The 11,211-nt window shown below is 39.1% G+C and overlaps 1 protein-coding gene across 1 annotated transcript in view; it reads right to left on the bottom strand.

Moving 5' to 3' along the window:
* Positions 1-3,704: 3,704 nt before the first annotated feature.
* The window catches only part of WIF1 (Wnt inhibitory factor 1), a 72,185-nt gene continuing 64,678 nt past the window's right edge, over positions 3,705-11,211 (bottom strand). Inside the window, exons 8-10 of the mRNA XM_017871566.1 lie at positions 9,510-9,605; positions 8,599-8,694; positions 3,705-4,551 (exon numbers count right to left, since the gene is read on the bottom strand). Of these exons, the coding sequence (XP_017727055.1) occupies positions 4,430-4,551; positions 8,599-8,694; positions 9,510-9,605 (314 nt within the window). The 3' untranslated portion in view covers positions 3,705-4,429. The remainder of the gene's footprint in view (positions 4,552-8,598; positions 8,695-9,509; positions 9,606-11,211) is intronic.

Here is an 11,211-nt window from a genome sequence, read left to right as displayed (position 1 = left end):
ATTCATTGGCTAATAATTATTTCTTTCTTAAGGCTTGAGTTCTTACAGTCAGCCATGGGGCTGAAGCCAAGAGAAAGGCAAGAGAGGAGGCCAGTGTCTAAGGAGGGGAGGATGTTTTCTATTTTACCCAAACTTCCTCATGCATGGACCTAAGAACTTGCTCCCTGACAGGGCCAGCTTCATGGTGTGGTAACTGTGCAGCTGCACAGATCACTGCTTTGAGAAGGGCCTCATGTTTGTTGCATGCTCTGTTGTCATCATCTTGAAAATTTTAACACTTTTTGAACAAGGCTCTACATTTTCATTTTTACTCTGGACCCCTCAAATTATGTAGCCTGTTCTTCTCCTGAGTTATAGACGGCTTGGGCTCTCTGCTTTCTTCTCACTCTTCTCTCCCAGTCATGCCCCGATCCAGGCTCAGGACCTGGACTCTCCATTGCCATGTCCTCTGGAGCAGGAAGCTGAGTACTCACCCTATGGGGAGTCAACTTTCAGTGATCCTTCTGTGGATTTTGTGGATTATTTGTCATCTCATTAGCTTTTTATTTTTTTCCATCCCATGGACCTCTAATTGGTTTGGACTTTCAAGAAAAGTCAGGTAATTTCAAGTCATGCAAGCTGAACATGAGGAGAGAGGCAAATATGTTTCCCAGGAAAAATTCTGCAATGCCAAAACTCGATGAAAATTACATTTCATTTGTAATTTTTATACTCATCAATGATAAACCAGTAAACAGGTACAAAATCAGCTTACATTTGGAGTTTACATTAGAATTCTAAAAAATCTTACTGAACACCTGAACACTTTGGTTTATGATGTCTGTTTCCCGTATAGTTTCTATTTTTTATGTTGAACCATATGGAGGCTCATTTATTCAGTGTGCTTATTAAATTTTTATATTTGCACCACTTGTATAAGCTGCCTAAGAATTTTTGCCACAAAACTCCTTTCTTTAAATAGTCATGTATGTCTTTTTAAAAATTTTATTTCTTTATTTTTTATTGCCTTAGGAAATTCTTTAGAAATGGCAATATTTCTTCTTTACCCGATTTAAACATTGCTCACCTTACTATATTCCCTTCTCTTCTGCTACCTTGGTAGAAATGCTTTTATGAAACTATACTTTATAGTGAAGATTTGTGCCTTCTTGAAGAATATGAAAAGAAACAGTCCTCTTTGTTATTACTCTGTCCATAATACTGAGAGCATTGTGTATTACAGGACACTCTGACTTCTTTACAAGAACCATAGAAGACATTTCTCTGCTCTCAGTGAGATCTGGCTTAAGGCCTATGTTATCTGGGGCCATAACAAGCATATAAATCTAAAATTGTGCCAAAGAGAATAAAATGGCAGATGCCAGAGACTGGGAAACATGGGTGAGGGGAGAGGGGGAGTGAAGAGAGGTTGGTTATGGGTACAAACATACAGTTAGATAGAAGAAATAAATTCCAATGCTTGACAGCAGACTAGGGTGACTATACTTAGCAACAATATTGTGTATATTTCAAGACAACTAGAAGAGAAGACTTGAAATGGTACCAACACATAAAAATAAATAATAATCCAATTATCCTGACTTGATCATTACACATTCTTTGCATGTAACAAACACTTACATGTGGCCCATAAATATGTAAATTTTGTGTCTATCTATCAATCTATCTAGCTATATCTCAATATGGCAATAAGAACAGAAAGAATTTTAGGCCTGGAGACATATAGTCTGGAATAGTGGATGAGAAGCTGAACTCTGTCAGCATTTTCTTCTTCACCTCTTTTTCATGCAGTTCCTCTATAAATAAATTTGAAAGAAATATTTTAAAGATTATCAGCCTGAAGAGATGCCAAAAAAGTAGCATTCCCACAGACCTACACCTCTTTGATCTAGCCCGAATAGAAGTACCTCATGCAGTCTAACTTCTCCTGACAACTAGTTTGTTTTCATATTTATGGTCTTTGGGCCTCCTAACCAACCATGGTTTCCTCTTTGAGGAATGAGGTTAGGACAAAAGGTGCATATGAGCTTCTGCACACTTGTGAGAGAAAAGTATATGGTCCATTGCTCACAAGTGTGCAGGAACTCATGTATGCCTTTTGTCCAATCCTCCTTCCTCCACCAATTTTATTGTCTACACTATTTCCTTTTGCCTCATTTTTCCTACTTACTTTATCTTGCCAATGGTATACGTCTGACTTAACTCCTTACGACCTTAACTTTTAAATTCTTGTTTAGAGGCGTTTTATGCAGATACTATCCTCCTTTTCATTCTTTGTCTTCTTCTTCCTTCCCTTCCATGTTCTGTTGTATGGTAACTTCACAACAGAAATGACAGTGATTTCATATACCATAAAGTCACAATTATTGGCCTTTCTATTTATATTTTTTCTATTCCCTTTAACATTTCTGGCTTTATAATGCATATATTAGTACAGTTATCCATGTTAATAAATAGTGGTCATATATAGGACAGTGTGCTCAAAAATGTCTAATGAAATGTGCAGTTCAAAAGGTTCAGAGATGACCAACCAAGATTACTGCAGTTGGCCCCTTTGTTTCAGACTAACTTCCCTACCATTCTATTATTCATCTGTTAGTTAATATAACTGCAGTGCTTAGAACAAAGTAAGTACTATATACCTTAGCTATGATTATTATCCTATCGCCAAACTTGACTTTCTGACACCATCTTAATCTTCATTATCACAGATTTGGATTTTTACTTACTTAATAGGTTTAGACAAATGAGTTGTTCCCATAGTGGAATCCCAGTGTTGGTTCCCTGGTTCCTAGCCTGCTTTGCCAAGTCTGTGTGATCACAGGCTGACAGGCCAGGCTCTCCCAGTTAGAGGAGAGGTTGCTGTGGTCCTGCACTGCATCAAAAGATGCCTTCCCTTGGCCAAAGCCTTTCCCTTGATCCCTTCTGGTCATCAAGTCACCTCTCTACATCACACAACTGATAATGCCACACCCTAGTGGAAGAGAATCTGTGGACATTAAACTGTCTATGAAGTTAAGTCCACATTCCCTTGGGAGAATCAGAATAACATAGGCTGGAAAGCTGTTCTCTAGAATTTGTGGAGCTTTGTGTTCTATTGTGTCTGCTGAGATAAAGGAAGGAGGGAGAGCAGCATAGTGTTACACTTTGGAGTCAGATGACACAGATTCAAACCCCGTCCCTGTCACGTGAGATCTTACTGTCTCCAAGCCTCAGTTTCTGATCTGTAAAAGGGCATGATGATAATTTGCCTCATAGAATTGTAAGATAACCCATGTACTATACTTGGGAACTAATAGGGCTGTTTGTATTTTTGTTAGGCTCCCTCAAATCATGGTACCAATAGGTTTTTTAATACATGGGAGCACTTTTTATTTATAACATTCTGACACTTGAGAAAGTCTTCCACTCAAGGGATATTTAACACTTTCTATTTAGTGAGAATGTGAAATATTCTTGAAAGAAATAACAAGCTGAGACCTGACATAAATAGTGTTGCAGGTGGTGACAATAGAGAGCAGTATGGCGTGGCTGGAGTACAGTTAGAGAGCTGGGAGGGAGGGCTGACACTGAAGAGCTAAGGCAAGGGTAGACAAAGGAATAGCTTTGTTTTTTTATGATACTGGAAATATTAACTACCACTAAATTGCAACCAACTTTATTTTCATAAGATAGCATGTGCAAAGATCACCTCTGTGCAACACTCAGAAAACTAAAGCAGCACCTTTATTTTATACATACAAACAGTATAAAATGTTTATTATGTAAGAGCTGTGTTTTGTTTACAATATATTATATTGCTTCAAGCCAATGCAAAAAGTTCATACATTATATTCCCTATTTCATTGTGTTTAGAATATATTATATTGTTTAAATGCCACTACCACAGTGTAATTTTTTTTTTTAATACTGAATCTCTGGAATAATGGTAAGGTCAAAATATACTGTATTGAGAGTTTAAAAGTTAAGAGCAATTTTTTAAAAATGTGACAAACATCTAAATATCTGACAATAAAATCTGAAATGTTGTAACTTCAACAATATTAATGGCTCCATCCAAATTCTTGTGACTTACACATTTTTGCCCAATTTAACCTTTCGAATGTTCCCCTGCCCCCAGACACCATAAATGCATTGTGATTTTGAAAATATCTGCCAACTACACACTGAAAATTTTAACCTGATCAAATGACATAATATAAAATCTGTCCCAAAGCACTGAAACAAGAAAATCTATACCATCATGCTACAGACGTACTTAGAAAACTTAAAAGGAAGAGTAAATATCAGCTCAGTGATTTATAATGAAGCTAATAAAATTCAGGCCAGTATTCTTAAGTGTAATGAACATTATTTGAACATTCAACACATGAAAGGTTAACAAAGGCTATGAACTTGGTGTAACTTAAAACGTTTCAGATGTCGGAGTTCACCAGATGTAATTGGATTCAGGTGGATCCTGCCGCTCCTCGGCCTTTTTAAGTGAAGGCGTGTGCTGCCTGAGTTGGGCGCCTGCTGGCCTCAGGGCATGTATGAGGCTGGCTCCATACCCTGCAAAATTATTCACAGCTTAAAAGGAAAGAAACTACAAAACCAGGCTCTTCAGATTCATTACTTACCATTCAAATGAAATCCATTTTTGCCTTTTCAACCCAGAGTGAAAACCACAATGACCACAAAAGCTACCTGACTGAAGAGATCTCCTTTAAGAGCAACCCATTTTACTAACTCTATGAAACCAGGTTTCTGTTGGATTTCTCGTTCTCTATATATTCTCGCCATGCAGAAACTCTTGATGCAAAATCTGGGTGAATGTGACAGGAAGGACAGTCTCCATTCAAGGGCTGGTAAGGATCTAGCACTGAAATTTTGAATGCAGCTACAGATTTGGTCATTGATCCTTTTCACTGCACTGCAAACCTAACCTAGCTGATATTGATCCAGTTCAATATGACGACCCTACTGTTCATAAAGATCACATGATTGGGTATGGCTATTGCACTTATAAGACAGGAATTTTGTAAAAATTAAGGACTTCCATTATATGTGTTAGGGAAAAGGTTAAGATTTGAACTGACTCTTCCTTATCAATGGAGATTTATGTTTTGGTCAAGATGGTCATCTGTTTCCACCTGGGTTGTAAATGGAATGTACTGAGTTACACAACTTCAGACCTCCCTTCTTCCTAAATGGGGTGATGCTCAGGGGTAGTGACTCATTTCTCATTTCCTAAAACTGATCCAAGGCAGCAAATTACATTGTAAAAATCTGCCTCCATCTTCTTGTGCATCAAAGTTAAATTCAGCATTTATTTGTTCCTTGTGTTTTTAAATGCAAACGTGCCATTACACAGCTACCGAGAACAGAATACTTTTTTCCTGAATGTGTTTCTTTGAATTGTCAATATGTAGTCTAGTAGCTCTTGGAGTGGTCAAAACCTGAGCCACCAATGAACTGGAGTAAATCCCTACCATGCTGCTTGGCCTGTGACCCATGAAGCCCAAACCTCCCTGTTGGTGAGGGTGAGCCTATGCAGGGACGTCTGTCTCCAGTATCCTCCTCCTCACCATGATGCCTGGGTCCCTGGACCTCCCAATGTGTCATCCCACTGGGAGTATGTTCTTAGCAGAACTCTATGCCTCAGAGCTTCCTTGTCACCTCCCTCTAATCAAAATAAACCCCCTTCTTTCAGTTCAATTATTTTAGCTAATGTACAAAATGGCTGGGTGACCTCTCCTGGAAAACACATTTGCATTTGAATCAAGCACCAGGTCATCTTCTTGGCATGCAATGCTTGGATTTGAAGGAGGCACACTGATGGCAGAAGCTTTCAACAGCATAATCTCCAAGTGGGGGTGCTATTTGGAGGTTGGCAGACCTGTCAGGAGGGCTCATCTACTACACGAGGGCCCCTAACTTGCCTTCCCTTTAGAAGAATGACTGGGTACATCAGAAGTAACGGTGCCCTTGTTCTCCCCTCTTCATCACTTGTGGGGATCACTGGGACCTGGAAGTGAGTCTTAGAAGACTTTTGTAACTAAGTCCTGGGATGTGTGGTCTGATCTAGGTGTGAGGATTTTTGAAAGTTATTTTGATTCTGAGACAAGCCTCAGGGTTTGTCTCCAGTTGAAGGTGGCATAAGGGCTTCGGTTTACTCTTTTCCAAAATGGTGCTAGAAATATTGAGTCTCCTACAAGTCTTTTAGTCCAAAGAAGATCTCCTTATCAGTATGTCCTAGCAGGGATACCATTCAACCATTCCCACTGTGTGAGAAGCGATTTTCCTGAGGAGCTGCACTGCTTATTAAACTATGTCCACCTGAAGCCAGTTTAATCAACCATCCAGTTAATTCGGTGGAGAAAAAGCATCAAATCAGTGGCTTAGTGTAGTGATATGGTTCAGCTGTGCCCCCACCCAACTCTCATCTTGAATTGTAATCCCCATAATCCCTGTGTGTCAAGGGAGACACCAGGTGGAGGCAATTGAATCATGGGGCTAGTTCCCCTATGCTGTTCTCCCGATAGTGAGTGAGTTTTCACGAGATCTGATAGTTTTATAAGTGTTTGGCAAGTTCCTTCTATGGTCATTCTCTCTCCTTCCACCTTATGAAGAAGGTACCTGTCTTCCTTTGCCTTCTGCCATGATTGTAAGTTTCCTGAGGCCTCCCTAGCCATATGGAAGTGTGAGTCAAACCTCTTTCCTTTATAGGTTACTCAGTGTCTGGAAGTTCTTTATAGCAGTGTGAGAACAGACTAATACATGTAACCTAGACCAGACACCAACCTACTTTAAAGTAAACAGATGTACAACTACATCTGTTATAGATACATTATCTATACATTATATTATAGCTACATTAAACTAATACAATATGAACATTGTAAAATATAAGCAAAACTAGAAATTAGAAAGATGACCATAAGTATATTAAATGTATATATATATATATATATATATATATATATATCAAATTTAAGATATAAAAAATATTTAAAAACTAGTATATTCTTTTAGCACCCCAATGGATAATTTCAACACTCACTGGGTTGCATGCACCAACCTTTGGAGACTACTGATCTAGGAAAACATCTGATATGTGAGTGATTTGTTCAACTTGTATCCATTACTTTGGAGAGAGAATATGGTAGACACAACCTGGAATTTTGTGAATTTGCTTTTCTAAATTAATTAATTAATTAAATTTTAGAGACAGGGTCTTGCTATGCTGCCCAGGCTGATCTCAAACTCCTGGATTCAAGAAATCCTTTTGCCTCAGTCTCCCAAGTAGCTGGGACTACAGGCATGCACCACCAATCCCAGCTAGGAATCATGTTTTTGAAGAATTTAAGATATAAAAAATATTTAAAACTAGTATATTCTTTTAGCACCCCAATGGATAATTTCAACACTCACTGGGTTGCATGCACCAACCTTTGGAGACTACTGATCTAGGAAAACATCTGATATGTGAGTGATTTGTTCAACTTGTATCCATTACTTTGGAGAGAGAATATGGTAGACACAACCTGGAATTTTGTGAATTTGCTTTTCTAAATTAATTAATTAATTAAATTTTAGAGACAGGGTCTTGCTATGCTGCCCAGGCTGATCTCAAACTCCTGGATTCAAGAAATCCTTTTGCCTCAGTCTCCCAAGTAGCTGGGACTACAGGCATGCACCACCAATCCCAGCTAGGAATCATGTTTTTGAAGAGTATGGTGTGTGACTGATGTCTTCCTTTTTTCAAACTAAAGTGGACGGTGGGCCCAAGCTTAGGAGACTGAGTTCTAGCTGCCAGAAATGCTGAAACTGTGTTGTTTTGGTAATTTGCTAATTGACTGTCCCTCCACTCCACAAGGCAGGGCCTTTTTCTGTCTGTGTACTGGTGTGTCCCCAGTGCTTGGATTCATGCTTAGCACAGGAAAGACCACAATCAATACTGAACGAATTTAGCAAGTTTCATTGTGTGTCTAAAATAGGCCAGCTGTTTATCTACATAGCTAGCTCATTTTTGGTAGTAAATTTTGAAAAAAATGTAACTCCATTATAACATCTCTCCCACAGACAACTTTATAAACCTTTTCTTTCCCTCAAAAGAACTCATTTACTTACTATTACCAATACGATTTAAATATTTTAAGAAGCAAAATGCTTCATGTTTTATAATGATACTTGACAAATCATGAATTATAAAATCAGAGGCAAGGAGATACTGATCCTACATTTGATTTAAAAATCTTAATTTCATGTGTCATTTTTTTCATAGTTAACATACTGTATCACCCCAAATCAATCTGTATTACTAATTTAGCCTAGAAAATATTTAAGATATTTTACAGATGTGATGTTTTACAAAGATGCATTACTCTTTACACACTAAAGCTTAGACTCTAAAGTTTAAAGAGGTGGAGAAGTGTGGGGGAGAAGAGACAGAGAAGCTGCTTTTAATGAAATGGAAAGCAGGGCTGAGTTATAGGTTGACCGTTAGCCTTTGAAGTCAAGAAACAGAAGTGAAAAGGCTGGCTCTTCTTCTGGTCTCCCACTCACTTTTATTTTTATTTTTTTCCTTGTTTACAACTTTTTATTTCTCCCACTCACTTTTATTGCAGTGTCTTCCATGCCAACCTTCTTGACACTGGCATTTATTGGGTTCATGGCAGGTTCCATGTGCACCACAGCCAGGCTCGCAGACAGCTAGAATCAAAGGAAATAAAAAGAGTATTTCCTGAGCTTTCCTTTTTCAACAGAATTACATAGTTGCTTTCCTTGCAATTCTTTAGAATGTGTTAGTTTTGGCTTCATCCTCTAATTTTTTTTCCCTAAGTCAGTCTCCAGCCATAAGTTGGTTTTGGACTTTTTGTAAAGTCCTGAGAAGGATCTTTAAGCATGACATTTTTCATTTGCAAAAGACGTTCAGTAGGATTTTGAAACTGCTGGACCATGGAAGTTTATTTTCCTTAAGAAAACACCTGGCTGGGTGCTGTGGCTCACGCCTGTAATCCTAACACTTCGGGAGGCCGAGGCAGGTGGATCACGAGGTCAGGAGTTCAGGACTAGCCTGACCAAGATGGTGAAACCCCATCTCTACTGAAAAAATACAAAGATTGGCTGGGTGCGGTGGCAGGCACCTGTAGTCCCAGCTACTCAGGAGGCTGAGGCAGGAGAATCAATTAAATCTGGGAGGCGGAGGTTGCAGTGGTCCTCCATCGCGCCACTGCACTCCAGCCTGGGTGACAGAGTGAGACTCCGTCTCAAAAAACAAAACAAAACAAAACAAAGAAACCACCTTATAGTTAAAACATTCAGTTGCATGTGTGAGTATCCATTTTTTTACATGCACAGATTTCATACAACGCCTCTGGTCTACATAAGGAAGCATATATGTCAGTGAAGAAAGGTTAACTGTGATGCCCAGGCAACATGCAGTAGGCACAGAAGTATGTAGTGAGAGACTCCTGCTAGTTTAACGACCCGGTAGCCCAGATTGGCAATGTGTATGGGGTACTTACGCTTTGAACAGAGGTCTCCCTGGTAACCTTTGGAACACTTACATTTGCTTTTACCAATGCATTTACCTCCATTTCGACAGGGTTGTGGGCATTTGCCTGAAAAAGAGAAGAATGCAACTAAACAAGGAACCTGGTGCTTCATTCAGAGGTAATTACATTTTTCAGAGGAATTACAAGGCTTTGAGAGGATAAATGCTTTTAAATGGCAATTTTCATTTATTTCAGATCTACTCAGGCTTTTATTTTGTTTGAGTTTTGTTTTTGGAACAGATAGGATAATAGTTTTAACTTATGCTTTTGGATTATAAATGTGTTGCCAAAACGCTGCATTTATATTCTTTTTTTTTTTTTTAAGTAAAGACAGGGTTTCATCCTGTTGGTCAGGTTAGTCTCCATCTCCTGACCTCAAGTGATCTGCCCGCCTTGGCCTCCCAAAGTGTTGGGATTACAAGCACAAGCCACCATGCCCAATCCAATTACTTTTTAATAAACGGAATAATCTTTTCACTGACTCATAAATACTTGCTAAGATATACTTTACTAAAAGTTATGACATAAAGGGCCCTTTAAATAATCTTTTCTCTGGGTATTGACTTTTGTTTTTTGGTTCTTTTTGAGATGGAATCTTGCTATTTTGCCCAGGCTGGAGTACAGTGGTGGGACCTTGGCTCACTGCATCCTCTGCCTCCTAGGTTCAAGTGATTCTCCTGCCTCATCCTCCAGTGTTGCTGGGAACACAGACATGTGCCACCATGCCCGGCTAATTTTTGTATTTTTAATAGAGACGGGGTTTCACCTTGTTGGCCAAGCTGGTCTCGAACTCCTGACCTCAAGTGATCCTCCTACCTCAGCCTCCCAAAATGATGGGATTACAGGCATGAGCCACCATGCATGGCCGAGTTTTGATTTTTGAATGTCACTTTTTTTGAAAGTGACTCTATACCTGTACCTGATGACAGTCTTTGCCTAGGATTCCCCAGAAAGCAGGACCTGCATGCAGCTAGTTTATTTGGGGAAGTGATTGTAGGAAACAGGAATGGGGGAATGGGAGGAGTGAAACGGAAGGAGGGAAAGGCAACACAAAAGTGTGTTTGTGGGTGGAAAGCAGGAGTATGGGGCCGCTAAGTCGAGGTGCAGTGGCAATGGCTGGCGTGCAAGGCTGGCCAAGAGGCTGTGAGATGTGACACAAAAGGTGCCCAATATCACAGCAATGTATTTTCCTGGAACATCCTAGGTCCATAATGATACTTCGTAATTTCTTTTTTCTCTTTGCCCAATGAGTATTACGAATGCTTTTCACAGATCTTTGAATCACAGAATTTTAGAGCTGGAGTAAGGCCCTAGGTGTAAAAATCATGTAATAAATTTCTCACTTCTTTCTCCAGAGGCTATTTATTCTCCCTCTGCAATCTATTATTTGCTATCCTAAGTCCTAGCTTCTGAAGAAGTGGAAGATAAGGTACTTTTTACCTAGAGCTGAAACCACATCCTATGCCTGGCATAAGATGTTTTGAAGACAGCAAGTAGCCCATAGATTTTGGTAGTGGAGGAGTTTGGATTGCTTTTGCTGTTCTTTTTCTTTTATTTTTATTCACTTCAGCAGAACACTCATTACAAAGGCTTCTGGGTACATAAGGAGAACTAATGAAAATTTATACTAAACCAACCTGCCTTTCACTCTCTAAGCCCTTCTTTTTATTGC

This window comes from Rhinopithecus bieti, unplaced genomic scaffold (genome assembly GCF_001698545.2).
Source record: "Rhinopithecus bieti isolate Rb0 unplaced genomic scaffold, ASM169854v2 scaffold_5924, whole genome shotgun sequence".
In the NCBI taxonomy this organism is placed as follows: domain Eukaryota; kingdom Metazoa; phylum Chordata; class Mammalia; order Primates; family Cercopithecidae; genus Rhinopithecus; species Rhinopithecus bieti.
This window is presented reverse-complemented; position numbering and strand designations above follow the sequence as displayed.